General features: G+C 32.9%; 1 protein-coding gene across 1 annotated transcript in view; it reads left to right on the forward strand.

Moving 5' to 3' along the window:
• Positions 1-645: 645 nt before the first annotated feature.
• The window catches only part of LOC106466484 (cytoplasmic dynein 2 light intermediate chain 1-like), a 47,752-nt gene continuing 28,004 nt past the window's right edge, over positions 646-20,393 (forward strand). The window contains exons 1-3 of the mRNA XM_022394503.1: positions 646-670; positions 10,654-10,721; positions 15,356-15,405. Coding sequence (XP_022250211.1) covers positions 10,714-10,721; positions 15,356-15,405 — 58 coding nt within the window. The 5' untranslated portion in view covers positions 646-670; positions 10,654-10,713. The remainder of the gene's footprint in view (positions 671-10,653; positions 10,722-15,355; positions 15,406-20,393) is intronic.

Raw genomic sequence — 20,393 nt, forward strand, 5'->3', positions numbered from 1 at the left:
AAGGACTTGTATCGCTAAAATTTTTTCGGAAAGAATTTTTACCGAAAATTAACAAACGAACAGAGACATAACAATATTTTTGCACAACCTGCAGTGTTATAAAAATTTCTTCCATGTACATAACAGGTATTATTTCTAGAGAAGAACAAAGGAACAGATGTAATTAGAATGAAGTTAGCCTAATGACTTTCTGGAACATGTATTATGTGCAAACTGCATAGATTCAGAATAAATGAATGAAACCGTGCGGTGTTATTAGCTGATGACCAACCCCACCATTCATTTGTAAAGAGTAGTTCAAGAATTGGCGATGGGTTGTGTTGAATAACTGCCTTCTCTCTTGTCCATCACTTCTAAATTTGGGACGGCTAGCGCACATAATCCTCGAACAGCTTTGCGCGAAATTCAATAAACAAATATACAGATTTCTAGCCGAAATAAGTAAAAGTAAATGAGTTTTTCACACTTTTTTAAATTATATAACCACATTTCAATGATCAGTTTAAAAATGTCTCTTACCAGAAGAACCAAACGTATATTTATTCCCGTAAGTACTCCTTTATCGTAAAAGATGCAAGTTTACTTCGTAGCTAGAACACAAGGTGGCGTACAAGTCTCGACGTGTATAAATACTTTATAAATTATATTAATAGTAGTGTGAGAAGTAATTGTAAGTATGTGTGCTTTCTACTTTAAGAAAAATGTGACAAGTCTGCTAATAGTAATACAATAATATTTCTTAGCAAGATGTATATAATAATGCTTTAGGCTCTCATACAAAAGTTTTGCAAGTATTTTTATTAGTTAAAGTAATAGTATTCTATTCAGTCATTGTTAATACCACTGTTTTAGTGTTTATCATCTGTCATTTAATAATATTATTAATAATACTAATAGTTAATAAGTCTGTATAGTAACTTGTAGACTATATTGAATTGTAATATGTTGGAATCCTGTAGTACTTGCATTATGCTGACACAGTGACTGTAGGATAGCTTGGCTTTAAGTTTAATTGAGAAAAACAAAACACAATACACTGTAATTTAAGATAGGAAGAAGTATATCTGTCAACTTGATTTGTGTAAATTATTGTTAATTTGATTAACAATAACATATTTACATGTATTGATGTTTTAAGAGGTTAACTTATGTATAATAGTCTCCATAGGTGTATGGGAGATTTTTCAGAAGTTATGAGTAAGTAACTTCTGCTACCAGTTTTTCCCGAATCACCATATTTTCATTTCTAATTTTAACAGAATGAAAACTGAAAATTTGCCCAAATAGCCGTATGATAGTCTCTGAGTCACTGTCTCTGACTTAATTATTTTGCTGTGCTACTAAGTGATCTAAACGTACTCCTAACATTTTACTTTTTAAATGTCATTAAGCTTATTTGCTATGTGAATGAGAGGAAATTGAGTTAGTCAGTATTTACCTGCATAAGAAAAGACAAGTTGAAATAAGGCCATCTAGTCTATTTGTGTCACCTAAAATCAAATCAAAATAATGTTAACATTTCAAACTTAAAGCTAACAGTAAAATTGTTTTATTTTTTTAAGAATGATAGGGTAAACTTGGATGAAACTATTGAATGCAGTTGTTAAATACAGATAGTTTCCTTTTGTTTTCAATATAGGCCAGCAGTTAATTTAAGTTTGTCACAAGGAGATTGTAACTAATTGGATTTTTGTTGATGAATATGAGGGGGAAAAGCTTTTAAAGGGAATAATTTACATATCACCAGGTGAAACTGATGAAATTAATGAGAAACTATAGTAAGATTATGAATTTAGTTGTTCACAAGGTCATAATTATGAGTGATTTTATTTTAAGATATACAGATTTGGAAATGTCAGTTAAACCATAAGGGAGACAGGTATTCTAGAAACAATTCAAGACAGTTTCTTCACCAATTGGTCAGGAAATGTACAAGGAACAATGCTATTTCAGATTTATTGTTACATTTTAATGTATAAGTGCTTGAGAGGGTGTTGATTAGGGAACATCTTAGTGCAAGTGAACATTACCGTATTAGGTTTTATATTTTATTTTATATGGAGGTCAGGAATAATGAGGTTTTGGTTACAAAGTAAAAAAATTATAAAGGATACAAAAAGAATTATTTCTTGTGAATTGATTGGAGATTCTGAACAAATATGGGAATTTTTTAAATCAATTTTTAACATTGAAGATACACATGTTCCTTGTAGAAAAAGAGTATGACTGCAATTAAAAACTTGGTTGTCTCCTAAAGGTTTTTAAAGGATAATATTATGGAAAAGCACCATAAAGTTCAGAAGTTTAAATTGACTGTTATGTTCAAAGATTTACAGGATTACAGAGGATCAAGAGAGAAAGTCAAACAGGAAATTAGGAAATCAACAAGGGGATATAAGAGAAGATTGGCTGAAAATGTAAAAATTAACAGTGAGGATTTCTTTAAATACATTAAGGGTAAACAAAGTGTTATAATTGGAGTAGGATCTTTAAGGGATGATGAAGGAAGGCTCATTTCTGGTGATTATGAGATGACTGGGTTATTAAATTCTACTTTTTCTTCAATTTTTAATAAGATTTAAGCAATATTCCTTGTCCTGAGCAATTGCTAGATGGAAACAAGATTAAATAAGATGATCACATTAATTCTGAGCTGGTTAAGAAAACATTTCGAAGTTTAAAGAATGATAAGGTTCCTGGGTCAGATAATACTTCCCCAAGGTTTTATAGGAGGTTAAGGATTAGATATATGAGCCATTTGCCACTATTTTTTTGTAAGTCCTTGAAAAGTGGACAGGTGCCAAAGGATTGGAAGTTGGCTAATGTTACTCCTCTTTTCAAAAGAGGTGATAAAAGCTTCCCATTAATTATAATTTTTGAAATTTGATAAAAGATGCTTTGCAAAGTCATTTAACAAAGTTTAAAATTTTGTTGGATTGTCAGCATGGTTTCATGAAGGGAAAATCTTTCTTGCCTTACTAATCTTTTGACATTCTTTGAAGAGGTTACTGCTTATGTAGATGAGGATAAGTCTATGGATTTGGTGTTTGTGGGTTTTCAGAAAACATTTAACTAGGTGCCACATAAAAGGCTTATTAAAAAAATTGTCTGTATAGGTTGAGTATAAGTTGGCTCATTGGATAGAAAAGTGACTGGATTGAAGAAAGCAGAGGGTTGTTATAAATGAAGTTCAATAAAACTGGATTAATGTCATAAGTGAGGTACCACAGGGCTCAATGTTAGGACTTTTACTCATTTTGATTTACATTGGTGATTTTGATGAAGGAATGGTCAATAAATTACTTGAATTTGCTAATTGTGTTGAGGTCTAGGGTGTTGCTGGCTGTGAGGAGGATGCTACTGCTTTACAAAAGGATTTAGATCATTTGGTGAGTTAGGCAAATAAATGGCAGATGGCTTTTAATTATAATGTATGCTAGGTAATGAATTTGGGTTATCATAATTTTAATTATTAGTATAATTTTTATGGGAATAACCTTAACAGTATTATGGAAGAATCTTGATGTTCTGGTTGATCAGACTATTAAGCTATCCATTTTGTGTGATGTTGCTAGAGGTAGAAGAAATAGGATTTTAGGTTACATCTATAAAAGTATTGAATTGAAGTTGAAAGAGGTTATAATGTTTAGGTCATATTTGGAGTATTGTATTCAGTCTTGGGCTCTTTACTATAGGAATGACATTGAATTGTTGAATAGATTCAGAAGAAGGCTACTAGAATGATACTTTGGATGGAAAGGTTGTCCTACGAGGACAGGCTTATGTTTCTGAAATTGTTTACTCTTGAAAAAAAAGATAAGTTAGAGGGGACCTGTTTGAGGTTTTTAAGATTGTTAAGGGAGTTGCTAGTACTGATACATAATCTTTTTTCATCCCTTATGGTGCAAATGGAAGGACTAGGAGAAATAAATCTAAATTTAGGCAGAGTAATCTTCAGCTAAGAGAGGCAACTTTTTTTTAACAAGTAGTTGGCCTTTGAAATGTGTTCCTTTGGATGTGATGGAAGTGGTAAGTTTAAGGGAAGGCTTGATTAATATTGTATGATAAAGGTGGGCTTTGAGTTTTTTCTTTTTTTAAGTTTAGTTATGAGGATGGGATAGTATAGATGAACCTTTGTTCTCCTTAAATCTTATTAACTCTGATGAGTGCAAGATGTGTATTTAGAGGGAAACTAAAAATCAACCTGGCAATCAATACAGCTAATTAAATATATGTTTCTATTTCTAAGCATTGTTTTATCACTTTGTTACCCTCATTGTTTACAATATTTTCAAATCTAATTCCAATAATATATATATATATATAGTAAGGTTCAGCCAGCTCAGGAGATTTGGGTCAGTCTTATAATATTATAATAATGAACAGTAAACCAAAATAAAAAGTAGTAATATTCATTGTACTAAAAAGTATAATCAATATGTGAATGAAAGTAACCAGAAATAAATGATATACTTTCTTTATACACTATAACTCCGAAAGAAGTATTTATATCTCATTATTTGTAACTTACAATTCTCAGTGTATGACAAACATTTAATTTTTGAATACTGCATGTAATCAAGCATTTAAGTTCTCACAAAACTTAAATTCAGTTATAAAAATAGCAAGTGGGTCTCTCAAAATGATTTTTTCTTGTATTCAAAATATTTCATGACATTCTTAAACTGTATGGTTAATTAGTTTATGAGGAGGAAAGATTACAATTATTGACCATATTGAGCATTTAAACTTTGTGATTGATAGATATATGAATGTGGAAGGTTTTATTTATGTGAAGGTCTTGTACATAAGGTAAAACTGGCTGAATAGCCTTCTTCATCATGCATGTTTTTATGAATATAATAATTTACAGATTTGTTTTTTTAACAAGTTGAGTACATTAAGTTTGTAAGGCAATTGCTCATGAAGAAGAAGAAGAGTAAATTGTTCAATAATATTAGTTACACACAGTCAAGTACAGATTATTATAAATTACCAGAGGCAGCCAATTTGTATCTCCCAGTGTCCAACAAGATTTATATGAGATACAAGCACTTTTTTCTTTTACTTAATTATTTTTTAATAGAACTTTGAAATTATTGTGTCATCATTGTTATAAGACTAAAACTGCAGTGTTGCAATTGAACTATATACTGTGCAAACATAAATATGCAAAGATCAATAAAATATACCTTCTGTCTGACAAATTACAAATATAAGTATATTATCAGAAGTCTCGATAGCTTTTAAAAAAACTGCATTTTTTAAACATGATTTCAGAAATATATTCCCACCTCTCTGCACAACAAAGAGCTATTACCTTGTTTTTTGCACATGCCACTAACCTAAAACAGAGCTCCCACCCTTACACATCTTAGCATGTACTGAACTAGCCTATGACATAATCCTCATTAGACTATAGCCCTCCACCAGCAGGAGGGTGGTATGTCTTCTATGTTCAGTAATCCCCATGAGTGCTATTACTTAAGCAGAGGCTCATTCTTTTTCTTGGTACAACTTTGTTCAGACATGTTTTTGCTTAAGAATTAAATAAATTTTTGTGCTTATTATTTTAAACTTTTATAAATATTCATAATGTAATCTTTCTTTCTTTAATTTTCTTGATTATAAAAAAGAAAGATGCCAAATATTAAATATGTCAGTCAGAACTTTGATCAAATTATCTTCAATTTGACTTTTTCTTTTAATGAGTTTTGTGATTCGGGATACGTGTTCCATTGTCTACGATAAGGTTTCTTTGACCATACTATTTCTTGGTATTTTAACCCAGCATATGGGTTTCATTAAATACTCTCCAATATCTTCCTCAATTGATACATACCCATTGTTTTATATGAGGTCTGGGGAAGGGGGCTTTTGCTTGGAGTTCACATTCCTGAAGCATATTGTTCCACTACTCTTTGGATGTTTGGCTTGTACTTGTCCCATCCAATGTGGCTTCCACTGTTGTGACATCTCTTCTCCTTTGAAACTTGTCTCATTTGGGGTAGCTGGTTTAGTTATCCAATTCAGTCTTAACTCCCACCCTGTATCTCATTTACTTGGGTGACCTTTCTTGTTCCATATTAGGGTTATGATCAGCCTAGTCTTTTATATCTTTGAGACATAGAGCTTCTGATACCAAGGTTCTTATGTTTCCGTAATATCCTGTATGAGAGATTTGCCTCTTTTGGGTACTCTTCTGTGCATCCAAGTGCATCTTGGATTCATCCATATACATCCACTTCAGTGAATTCTGGCCAATCAACACAAGTATATTCAGAGATCATCTGTCTTTTTTTGAACCTCTCCCTGTTGTGATGGCTTACTTCATTCCACACAACCCTGGACATCCTTCTTCTCCCACTTCACTTGGGCTTTCATCTATTCAGAGCCCTCAAGGCCCAGTGGTAAATCTGAGGGCTTATAATGTTCACATATGCAGGTTTCCATATCACTGGTGAGTCAGCATATTGCATATTGTATAGCTTTTGCACTGGACGATAACAAATCTACAAATACAATCTGTATACCAATTCATCTGTTCAGGTGGGGTATTTTTGTACACTTTACCATCATCTTCTGTTTGTCTGCCTGGTCTAGTTATCATGATCCATCCTCTAGTGCTTTCACGAGATTTGCTCCTACTATGGGAATCTTATCTTTGCTGCTTTTTTTACTTCCCTCAACACCTAACGTCCATTTTTTTTGGTCTACAATCCCAGACTCTACTCCTCTGGCAGAAGCAAATCTGTTTGAAGTAGTTCAGTTACATTTTATATGCTTCAGACATTTTCTTCTCTTTCTTACTTTTAGGAGCCATTGCTCTCACTTTTTTTGCCTTGGATGCCTCCAAAACTGTTTACCACCAGAACAGATTGATCTCCCTGACTACTATTCCTCCCAAAAACTTAGGATGCTTAAGAGGGTGATTGTATGATTTCTCGATTCTACCTCCCTTTGTTTTCTTCCCTGTACAAGCGTTCTGTACCAAATTGTCTACTTTGCCCTCTACAGACTGTTTGTTGTTAACTCGCTGCACAGCCTCTTTCCAGGGCAAATGACAATATATTTTTTGCCATGTGATTCTTCTTCCTCTAGTAACATATCTCCTTCCTCTTTGACCATTTGGGTTATACACCTCACCCAACTAGTTTGATCTTCTATGAGTGATGACACTTCGTATTTTTCATGCCTTATCTAATTATCATCTCCTGGCTTCTGTTGTTTCTAGCCATCGATGCCCTCTGTGTGAGATCTTGCAGGTAGGGATGTAGACTACTTATGACATGTTAGTGTTATATTACTTATACACGTATTATATACCTTCATTGACCATGGGTTTTGTCTCTCTCCAGTCACTCTTCATAGAGTCTCTCTGAAAGTGAGTTATTTTTCTCTCTTTTTCTATTTTTTTTGTTATAGGTCTCACAAAACCATATTCATCTTATTCAATCTGTATTATGGAGATAATAGAATTTTCCAAGTTGTTGGTGTTGCCTTGCAAAAATACTTTTTCTCTTTCCCCAAAATTTGCATTGAGTGAAGTAAAATGTTAAGCCTATCTGCCCCTACTCAGTGCCTGCTGTTGAGATTGGATTTTCCACAAGACTGCTTTGACAGTATGTATCTATTTTGTCTTCCAGGCTGTACTTCAGGAAAAAGTGTTCTTAGTCAAGTGTGAGCCTTCCTTCACACTTGGCTGACACCATGGTAACCCATTGCATAGTCTCTTAAGTGTGCAAATGTGATGATTGCTATTTAGACCCAGCACCTCTCCAGCATTCTCCCCCACATTAATTCTCTCCTTTTTCTTGAAGTGGAGTAAGAGGAAAACCTTACTTTCCCAGTACCAACCTATTGGATATGTTGATATGGAAAGATTCCTATTAGGTTGGGATGTTACCTGAAAGTGTTCTGTAGGCCACCACCACTACACTAGACACCAAGCCATTCCTGTTGGTTAACTCAGCTGGATGGATCTTACATTCTCCTTGGAATGCAAATTTGGGATATTTTCCTCCTGCAGCTGATTATTCTGATAAATATCTCATGTATTTACTTCCTCAGTATGGTATGGTTTGTCTCATTGCCCTAGCTACAATATACACTTGTACCCATCCAACTGTCTAAGAGATAACTGCCAGTTGAGCAATCTTGCAATCCATCTACGTATACAGCAAATTAGTAGCAAACAGAAGTCAGTGTTTTTTGTTGTATCATTATTATGTTCTACTATTAGACGGGATATTCCCTGCAAGAAAAAGATTTGGTCTTTCACCAAGTGATGTGCCACTTAGCTACTCCACCAACCCTACCATAGAGGATGATATGCTCCATGGATTTTCACTTTCTAATGCTATTATTTCAGAAAGGAGCTCATCTTTGTAATTTTGTTATCTTCACAACAAAGAACTAGAATCTCACATTGATAAGATAACAGTGGCATAAAGGTGAGTATATGTTTTTGAAGTTAACATTTTCCTTACCTGAAAATATATTTCAGATAAATACCCCTCTGCGTAACTTCTTGCCCTTCCTCCCCACTTTTGGTGTACTTTTTTTATCTTGTTAAGGACAAGCTTTTGTTCCAGTGCTAGTGCTTATGGAAATTACTGTGCATGGAGAATTTGTTGCCCCTAATGTTGAAGGGCTATAGTCTGATAATGATTACATTATAAGTTGGTACAGTACACATAAGTATGTGTAGGGGTGGGAGATTCATTTAAGGCTTCTGGAACCTACAAGACTCTTCATGACAGTGGCACAAAGTAATAGCTTTTTGTTATGTTGAAATCCATTTTAAGGTAAGTAGTGCCTGCATTTTGCTATATATTGTATCAAAATAGTTAATTTCTGATTTAACATTGTTTTAAGTTAACATGTAGTCAGTAATGCATCACTTACAGTGCCTAATGTCCAAATACCACACACACATGTGCAGTGATATATGGGATACTAGAGAATTTATACATTGTTGGAAATTTAGAAACAGTGAAAGATTCATTTATATGTTTCACTTCTTGTAACAGTACCGCATAAACTTTTCCAGACATTTTATTGATAATTCATTATTGTTTTATGTGCTCATAAGCCTATTTACAATAATGTTCGAGCCTTAAGTGTTCTATCTTTTGTTGTGCAGTTACTCAAATGCTTTGTAACCAACCAAGGGAAAAAGTAATCATAACTCATTTTATCTTTTTAGGCAAATGTGTACTTAGCCAAAGTAAAAACCTAGTATTTTGGTTATTCTTCTAGTAGCCTAAATATAATGTGAAATAATTTAAAAATTAGGATAACATCAAATAATATTCTGAAATAAAGCATTTGATGATTTTACCTTTATCTTGCAAAGTTTAAAAACCATTAGGGAATGAATAAAAATAAAACTAGAATGTCTGTTCAGTTAGTATAGTACTGTTGTGTTAGAAACACTGTTCAACTGTTCCATTCTACTTCCTGTAGTGTTTTATTTTTATAATGATGGCATGATCATGATATGCATAAACTTTTTAAAAATTATCTATGTTATACTCTTACCAAATTTTTAAGTGTTTTCTACATAATGGAAGAAAGACTTTCATTACAACAATATAATATTTTGATTAATGAGTGTCAACCTAAAGTAACCTAAGTCAAAGTTGAAATAACATTAACATATTCTGTGAATTAAAAGTTTTAATTATTCTAGCTTTACCTTACAAAGTGTAAAACCAATTCTAATCAGATAAAATTAATTTTATTGTTATGACAACACTTGTTTTTTTTTAATTTTCAATAGAGGTTGGGGCCTAATGAAAGGTTAATTTGCTCATTGGTACCAAACTCTTGGCTTTTGGATATATGCATCCAGGTCTTTTGTTGTTGTTTTAAGAGGATTCTAGGGGCAGTGGTACACTTTTAATGTTGTATTACATAAAAAATGCTTGGTAATTTGAATCAGTAGGTTGTATTACATCCATATTTTATAAATGCTGTGGTGTTCTTTTTCGAGTTTTATTAAAATTTATTGCATATATAATGTTCATCAGTACTGTCTGAGTGTTGTATAAATATGAATCATTAAAGCATATACATTTTTAGAAGTAAGTCATCTACCTAAATAACTTGACAAGTAAATATAAATTACATGTACTGTCTATACAGTAAATAAATGTGTATGAAACAGTCGAATATTGATAATGCAGTGTCTAAATGTATTTCACCATGTAAAATTGCATAAGTGAAACAAGAGGAAATAGAAACAAAAGCTGATAGAAATCAAGATGAACTATACAGCACTCTGCCAAGTTAATTTCTAATATAAGTGATATAAATAACTTATGTGACATATAATTTATAGTAATGAAACATGCTTACTTCATACCAAAGAAAAAATTGTGTATCTCTTTAGAATGTAATTGAATAATACATACTGTGATAAATGGCACTGCATGATATTCCTAACACGTTTATCTGCATGTGCACGTAGCTGGTTGGATGATAAATAGAAACTTGTATGGTTAGCTGGTTGTAGAATGGGTTTTTCTTACTTGACATGAAACTAAAAATTAAAAGCTGTCATGACAAATGTGTTTAATGTAGAAGAAAAAAGAATGTACATGCTTTTAAAATTATATTTTTTACTGACATATTGTTCTTTATTTAAAGATTTTTGAATGGAAGTGTCTGCATCATTGATCCTGAAGTTCTCCATATAAAAGAAGGAAGATGCCAACGTATGTATAGAATATTTATTTTACTATCTACATGTAGGTAATAATTAAATAGTTGAAATGTCCACATACTGTAGATTTGTAAAAATAAATTGTAAACCACAAGAAGTAATAAATGTATTATTTATTTATTTCTGGCAGTTATTTTGATTTTAACTTAATTATTTCAGAAAAAATAAATAATAATCAGGGGGTGCTCGAAGATTAAGCAATCCTCCTTCACCCCACGCGTGGACTAGAGGTATGGGCTTGAATTTAAGTAAAAACAAGAAATTGAAACAAACAAAAAAGTGTGTAGACTTAAATAAGCGTAATTAAAAACTTAAATGGCCGATATAGGACAGATGATCCATCAGAGTGGCGGGAATCTATAAATCCTATGCCAATAATTTGATGTGGGGAGAAACAGGAGTACCCCAAGAAAACCCACTTTCACTGGCAGCGACCAATTCATAACCAGTGCCTGGTTAGCGAGAAGAAGTAAGTTGGAAGGGCAAAGTGAAGTCAAGAGCATTCAGCTTACTAGTTGGACAACATTTTGTGTCCATGTAAGTTTCATAAAACATAAATAAACTTTACATTGGTTTACATATAGATAACACTGTCATTGGCTAAAAGTTGAAGATTCCATCTTCAATTACTCATAGGCTTCTCTTGTCTTGAAAAAATGGCAACAAAAATTATTACATTAAACTAAGCACAGGCATGTTTATCAGTGTAAAATTCTGATACGATGTCCTGCCTCCACTCATAAAATGGCTTTTCTCAACCAACACTGCCCTCTATCGATGCAAAGTTTTAATGTCACACCACTAACTTTCCACCTCTTGCTTCTGCATATCCACATGCAAATGATCAAACATCACTTATATCATAGCCAGTGCCCTCTTCACATTTGCACTCGTTAATCACTTCTCAATTGGCACTAGTATTGTACAGACTTGCTGGTTTTTAATTGTGGATATGTCGACATTTTTTGTTCTACTGCTGACTTAGTTTTTATTTACTATTTATTTAAAATTTCTCATTTTGGTATTGCCATATTGACAGAGTTGATCAACCAAAACCTGGTGGCATATGGAATTGTAAATCAGACCTGTGGTAGGAAGAGTTTCAATGCTGTGGAGCATCAGAGATGGACAGCAATCTCTGCCTGCTTTACTCATGTTATTCCATGAGTGTATGGTTCAGGATGAACATATTTATGATACAAAAAAAACACTAGAGAAAACTATTAGGAGCCACATGTAACATTCCATCTCTATGACATGCATAACTCAATTCTGCAATGTAATTATTTAGGCATAGATGACACACAACCAACACTTGGCAGCATCTGGATTGTACATCAGGTCTGTAGTATGAAAAGCTAAAACATAACTGACATCAAGCATAGTTGCAGGATGAACAGTGTGGATTAAAAAAAAAAGTATACCTGTTCAAAATCTACTTGCCATAGAGTGTGATTCATAATACAATAGCAAAAAGGCTCCTGAAAAAGTAAGAAATGCCTGAAAAAAAAAGCAACCTTTCGTAGCTCTTCTTTTCAAAATAGAGTATCGTGGTCACCCGTTGCACTCTGGTGATCCCGTTCTCCAGACTCTCCAACACATTATTTCCTCCTTTCTTCTGGTGGAGTATGGCTGCTGTCCTCCTGAGTGATGAATCATACCACTCAGTTGAGAGTAAGGCAGTGGCATTCTGTAGGTGTCACTGGCATATTGCACTGCCAACAGTGGACTTGATGTACAATTCCAGGTGCTGCCAGGTTTTGGTTGTAGCACTGCATTGTATTCCTGTCTATATATCTGACCATGGCATTCCTCCTACCTACCATCCTCCAGATGTACATTCCTGGTGGTTCTGGTTTTGGTTGGAGATGGCCCAGTTATGGTTAATATCATGTGTAGATGGCATGACACTCTTCCTACCGTGGACCTGATGTACATTTTCAGATGCCACCAGGTTTTGGTTGAAGCACTTCACCATGTTACAAATATATATATATATATATCATTGCAGTTTGCTCTTCAGGCTGAGATGTTTCTCCTCCCTACCATCCTCAAGATGTACATTCCCAGTGGATCCAGTGTTGGTTGGAGGAGGTCCAGCTAAGTAAGTCATCACGTGTGCTGGCTGGTATCCCTCTTTCTACAAAGGAGTGTTAAATACCCACTGCTGCCAGGTTTTGGACTGGAGATGCACCCAGGTTTGCGGTCCCTCTTTCTACCACTTGCTGGATGTCAGTTCTGGCAAATTTAGTGTTGTTGTTGTGGTTGGACGCATCCAATGTTTTCCTGCTTGTGTACGACTGGATATCCTCCTTCTACCACTGACTGGAAGTACTGTACCTATTGCCATCAGGTTTTGTATCGGAGATGTCATCCTGCCAGGGCTTTCCACCTTCTTACCATGGATGTTGGTTCCTGGCAGATCTGGTGTTTATTGTGTTTGAAATTCATGCAATAGGTGATGGATTTTGGTATGAAAGCTCGCCTTCCCTACCAATTCTACTTTTGAGGTGAAGAGGTAGGTGATCCTCTACCTACCGCAGATCTGATGTACCATTCCATATACCACCTGGTGTTGAATGAAGTCAAACTACCACTACAGTCTGTTGCGCCTTACCCACTCAACACACAGGAGTCCTATTCATCGGTCATACATATTCTGGGGATCCTTCATGTTTTTCTGCCTTTTATGTTTATGACATTGTCATAAAAGAGCAAGGAGTATACCTGGATCAGAAGTGGTGCAGTCCCCTGCTGAGGTGTGAGGTTTTCTCTTTTGGTTCCACACCTCCTGGTCTCTCTTTGGGTGCTTCTTAAAGGGGATCATTTTTTTTTTATTGGTCCTCCACCAGTTCAGTGTGGGATTCTAGCTATTTTGTGACTGGAGGAAAAATATATTTCCAACAGATATTTACCTCCTCACTCACATTTCCCTCCCAGCATCCCCACTTCCAATGATATATGGTGTGGGTCTTCTGACCAATTTTGAAGTGGTTAACGAGTGCAGTTGTGAAGACGGTGCTGGTTGAGATAGCTCAGATAGGAGTGATGTTGAGTTCCTATTTATGGAGAGCTGCTGCATGATCATTTGCATGTGGATATGCATAAGTGCGAGATGGAAGACTAGTGGCATGCATTGAAAATTTGCACCGATAGAGTGAGAAAAGCAATTTTGTAAGAAGAGGTAAGTATCAATAGGAAGTACATTTTCAGTGTAGGAAAATGCTAAATTAAAACTAGTTCCCTTATGAAAACCATTTATGACATGAAAATATCCTTTGTATAACCAGAAATTGAAGAAATTATTCCAAAAGTTGGTTTCACTCGGGTCATAAGATGATAAACACGTTCTTACCCTTTAAATTTAAAACCTCTGTAAATAGATCTTAATTTCTAATATTTGACCAAAGGTTTTAATTTTCTATCCATAGTTACACTTAAGTTCTTTTCGTTCTTCACAATACCACTGTCATTCTCACAAGAAACACATTTTTACCAAACTTCTACGACCAAATGTCTCTTTATAATTTTCAATATTTAATCACTCTTTCCAAGTTCTTGAAAATTCACTAAAACTACTCAAACCATCTGGAATTAAAGAAATGTTCTCTACTTTATCAACAATGACCATCATATTGCTTATCAAAATAAATTTGGATAACTTCTATGCACCACCTAACTAAGCCATCAGTGACATTCTTCCTTTCAGAAACTTTTATGGGAGCTAAGGGAAGGCTTGATAAATATTAACTGATCAGGGTTAGATGCAACTTTTTTTGGGAAGAAATTGATGGTAGGAAAACAAATTATCCACAAGAAAGATAAGCTTTCCCTTTCTTAGTTAAGGAAGGAATTATAATCAGTTAATTCTAGTAATTTTTTTCTCACAACTACATCCATGTAGATCAGTTTGGACTAAGTGTTCTACTGAGCATTTCCTTGATTGATTGATTTATTTACATTACCTATAAAAACCTAGATAGTCAATACTTTATCTAGAATGGGTATCAGTATCAATTTAAATATATATATAAAAATATTTTCAATGAAACATTATAAAAACAATGACATTGTGTACATAATTCCAAAAAATTATGTTATAGATATACATTAAAGATAACTATGAATAACTAATAATACTGACAGAAAAATAAGCCAAGCAACAAAGTCCTTTAAGTCCATCACTTTCATCTCTTCACAACCATCCAATTCACCAAACTATGCTAAGTATAACCCTTTGCACCCAAATACTAGTTCAACACAAATTATTCAATGGGTTTTCAACTCTAACAAAATATTTCTACCTTAGGTCAAATTCTATACAGGGGTCTCCAAAGTTTATATTTATTGTCCCTGATATTTAAATATCTATTTATAATCTCAACATTCCACCCCTCAAACATATCACTTATTGGTAGTTTTCCTCCACTTTAAAAAAAATATGAATTAGATTACCTCTACATTTAAGATAGAATACACAAGATCACGTCTCTCTTGACATTTTTTTTATAAAAACTTATTTTAATACTTTGAGAACACCAAAAGATTTACTTTCTAGAGCAAGTGGTTATATTTATAAATATATTTACTTAATTTGAAAATTTTATACATGTATTTGATGCACAGGGACAACTTATGGGATTTGGCAGTAGAGCAAGCTCAGAAAGAAGAAGACGGCAAGTAGTGCTTTTATACATGTATTTTATAGTATTGAAAAAAGTTAAGAAGTATTCTTATGTGTTTATTTTATTTGAAACAGAAAAAACATTTATCATGTTTGTTAATGTATGAAAAGACAGATACACTTGGATTATTTGCCAAGAGAAACAATTTTGGAATGTATTCCTTTATATGTATACCTTATAGGCTCAAATGTAGGCTAATTTTGACATTGTGATGCTTCATCTGTGTGATCTTGCAATAAGCCAGCTTCAAGAGACATGGGATTTAATGATTGTGAAATCGAATGTAGTATGTTGCAGAAAAATAGAAAGAAGGTACATATTCAAAGTACACAAAAAATAAATTCTTACTCTTATTACTTAATTGCACAGTTACTTGAATTAAACCTTTTGCTGTCTATAACATTATAGAAAATAAATAAAAAAACTTCCATACTAGCAAAAATGATTTAGATCTTAAAGAAAAATATACATTTACAAGAGTCTTATTAGTTAGTCTCAAAATTTAACAACTGTTATTCAATAAGTTTTGCAGTTGGTCAGATGGCAAATGATTGTCATCCTGTTTTGAGTATGTAACTTTAATGTTTGTTTTTGTACAAAAAATAAAATGAAATTTTGCTTTCAAACCTTATAAAGTACATGCTTGATTTACATAAAACTATGAACTTTGTCCTCATTGATACCATTTACTTTAAAAAATACATCACATATTGTACTAACTGTATTTTACATGCTGACTTACTAAAAAATAAATAAAATGGAGAAAGAAACTTGAAAGATTTAAGCTAGAGAACGAATACATTTAGAAAACTGAGAACTTTTGAAAAGAAATGAACAATATCAGATTAAGTGACTGCATTCTACTAACTCAAAGAAGAAAGATTTAAAACATTGTTTTCTAATAAAGGACCAATTTGCAGAATTTAACTAAGTACTTCTCACAACAGCCTCTGAACACAATAGATAAATAGAAATTACTTTTTTAATTTCTTTGTGCAATATTATTGATTCTAAAATGTCATTACTTCCTGTTTTGTTCCAAGAGACACTAACTCCTTCTGTAATTCTAAATAAAGATAGCAGTTTCTTTTCACAATAATATATCAAGCTATATAGGCTGTTATGATATGTTTGTGACATACATAATAAGAAAACACATTAAAACCCATTGTGGACCAATAACTCAAAGCAGAAAGTAAACAGACAGACATCACAAACAAAGTTAGTATCTTCTACTCCGAGGAATCTCTCAAGTAGCGGAGTGATCTAAATTGCTGTTCTTTGGTCATTCTGATACTTCACAGAGTTGTTACCCATTAAAGTACTAAATCTTACCGTACTTGTCCTTTACAATGTAGCTTGACAAATAAAATTAAAACCTCCAACCTCATATATTTGTCTCAAAAATGTAACTTTGTAGGATTGGTGACTCACAAAATACCCTTTACATAGCAAAAATTCATACACTAAATGAAAAATAATCATGGAATAAGCTCACATTGAGAGAGCAGGGTTCAAAATAAGTGGTTTATCGTTATTGAAGACAACCAAAATTATCACTGGATAACTCAAATGCACTACTGGGTTGTTCGTAAAACAACTGAAACATGGCACAATCACATAGAATTCTAGGCATCTAACTCGTATTGGCGTACGAGTACTATATAGATTAAAAGTAGTATATCTCCATGCATCATGCTCTGATTTCTGCAAGGATGTGATTATCAAGACTACACACATTGTTTACCGATAAGAGTGGTTGTTATAGCATCTTGCAAACCTGTCACAATTTACGACCTATAATGGATTGCCACTCAAAAAATTTTGATCACATCACATTTGTTTCTACCACTTACATTTTGCATATTCCAGTACATTAGACATAAATGTATGTTATAGATCTGAAATGGTTAAGCAAACTTTGCTTTTTTGCTTTAACTTTGTGACAAACACTAGCAACCAAACACAAAGTCTTCAAAAAGAGAGGCCAATTGCAAATATAATCAAAACAAACTCAAAAGAACATTTCACGGCAAAGTGGCTGAATTGTGACAAAGAGAAAGCGGTCATATTCTGCTCAAGAAGTTCCTCAATAAAATAATGATTTTCTTTCAGCTAATGAGTTTTCTAGCGTGATGTTTGATTGAAGACAATGTAACATCAAGTTTGTAATTTTCATTAGTCAGCCAACTTGTTCAGTCCAGTGTAGAGAACTATAGTTTATTGCAAAGAACCATACTTGGCCCGAAGGTTGTCTGCTGGAAAATCCAGTCTGTAAGTTTTATTTTGAATACTGGAGAGAGAGAGAGAGAGAGAAAGAAACACACACTAAGCAGTTCTTTTCATTACTCGCAGCTGTTAGAAAGGAATCATACATTCATATAAGCAATGGCTGAAACTTTTGCTGCCATTGCAGATGAAAAAGACATTTCATAATTGCCTAAAAGATTTCTCAAATTCATGTAGAAAAATATAATTTATTTTAAATTAACAAATCATTCATTCACTTTATTGTGGGAGAGTTGATAATCCATATGGGTAGCATCAACATTTCTTTCTTGAATAAAGTCCACTAAAACGATCTTTTTCTGGACTTGGTTTGTAGATGACTTTTTTTTTTTATTATCTGGTCATATGACACAGAGAGCTTAATTGATTTCCTCACCCAACTGAGCTGACATCTGACAAATTCAATTTGTAAGAAACTAACTGACAAACAACTATACATATAGTTCTTCTTAGATCACCCTCAGTATGTCAAGCACATAAAAACAGAGACATTGACAGAGTGGTCTTTTAAACATATTTCAAAAGGTATTGAAGGATCAAACAAATTATTACAAACAACCTCAATATTTTAATGAAAGACTTATCTTGAAAAGATCACTTTAATAAAGCTTCCATAACCAGTTACCATCATTCATCAGTTCTGAAGGATATGCTTGTAAAATCCAGGTTTTCTTCCACTGTTAAACCTAAAATGGACAAAGGATCACAATCTTGTATAGTCTGCCAATGTTGCATTTGGAACTATATTAAGAACTCTGAATATGTTGATTATACTAGAACAGGTGACAAAATTGTATCAAACAAATCTTTAATTGTCAAACTTATAATGGTATAAATCTTCTGAGTTACACTATTCCCAACTGTAATGCCTTGTATGTCAGTGAAACTGGCCGTACAATAGTGTCGTATTAAAGAACATGTTATTGTTATTAGGCTAAAATATGACAAGTCTGTAATCTACATTTAACCTACATGCAACACAATGTATTAAATTTCATTTACATACATATATGGCAGAGATGGCTTATATGGGTATTAAAAACTTTTATTTAAAAACACAAAACAAATAAGTGTTTCGACCTCCTTAGGTCTTCGTTAGGTTAAGAATGAGATTTGAAAAAGTAATTTGATTATTGATCACATGTTGTGGAGATGACAGTAATGATAGGTGTAAGATTATAGCGGGTGTTGTATATATTTAATCTATTATATATGGTAGTTACATTAATGAATAATTAGTATAGATATAAAAGTGTTTCTTGGTACTGGTTCAATATGGACTTACATTCTTGTGTTAGAAGAGCTTCTTTAATTTTTTGTTTGTTTACATTGGTTTATTTGCTTAATATGTTAGTGTTTGCTAAGGTTATATTGTGTTTACTGAGATAATGTTCAATAACATGGGAGGGTGTTTTTTTGTGTTAACTTGATCTAGTTTCCATTTTTTGGCTTTTTTCTCCAATATAAAAATTGTGGCAGTTGTTGCATTGTATTTTATAAATAACATTAGTATTATGTTTATTATAATAGTTTTACATAGTATAGATTTTAATTTGGCACCTGTTTTTTAATGAATTTTGTGTATAGTGGAATGTTATGTTTGGTTATAAGTTTTCCAAATGTTATTTATTTTGTCACAAATATCTGGAATGCAAGATATGCAGCAGTGTAGTGTTTTGTTGTTAGTTGTTTAACTGTCTTTTGAATTGTTGGTTGGTTGTCCATTGTGTTGTTGGTTGTGGTTTCTGTGAATAATTCCTTTTTTTGTAGGAAATTTACTCACGTTGATAAAGTCTTGTTTTAATTGAGTGAATTCATCCTTAAGTTTTTCATGTGAATAAAGTTTTGTGGCTGTGTTTATTAAGTTTTCTAGTATGTTGAGTTTTTTGTTTTGTTTCATGTCCCGAGGGTTCCAGGGAAGGTATAGCCCAGTATGATTGATTTTTCCGTGGATTTTTGTTTTATACTGTGTATCTGTTCTTGTGATATTGAGGTTTAGAAATGTTAGTTGTTTATTTTTTTTCATATTCACTGGTGAACTTGATATTTGGGATTATGGAGTTAATGTGTTTGAAAAAATTATGTGCATGTTCTATAGATGTGAATGTGACAAATGTATTATAGTGGTGGGTATAAAGCTGAACTGATGGCTTGAGATTCAGTCTGTTATTTAGTAACTATTATACTGGTACACAGAAAAGCATCAGAAAAGGCCTCTATTTTATCCTTCAATGCCATGGAATCTCTTCCTTCCACCCTCTCCTATCTTAATTTTCATCTTGTATAAGCATGTTATAGAAAACTCAGTCTTTAATAGACAAGTTTTCTTTAATATACATTAATTTATGCTCCTTGAAAAGATAGTTATGTGCCTTTTTTGTTTAGAAGTGTAACTGTTTTCTTTCACAAGTTAATAGGAAATGTTTTTGTTAAATTATGACAGAATTCTAAAAGTAATTTGGAGGATAAATTTTAAATTCTGCTTTGTCTTAATGTGTTAAAATGTAGAGATGCTTATTATATTTTCCAAGTTTAGGAAAAAGGAAAGTAGGAAGTGTTTTTATATGTATTTTCAAATATTAAAAACAGAGACATTTATAATATTTGGCAACATGACAAACTTGAAAGGAGGAAAGTTTTTGTTTTTTTTTCTAGTAAGGATTAATTAAGAACAATTTAATAAAAGTTAA

This window comes from Limulus polyphemus, unplaced genomic scaffold (assembly GCF_000517525.1).
Source record: "Limulus polyphemus unplaced genomic scaffold, Limulus_polyphemus-2.1.2 Scaffold2274, whole genome shotgun sequence".
In the NCBI taxonomy this organism is placed as follows: domain Eukaryota; kingdom Metazoa; phylum Arthropoda; class Merostomata; order Xiphosura; family Limulidae; genus Limulus; species Limulus polyphemus.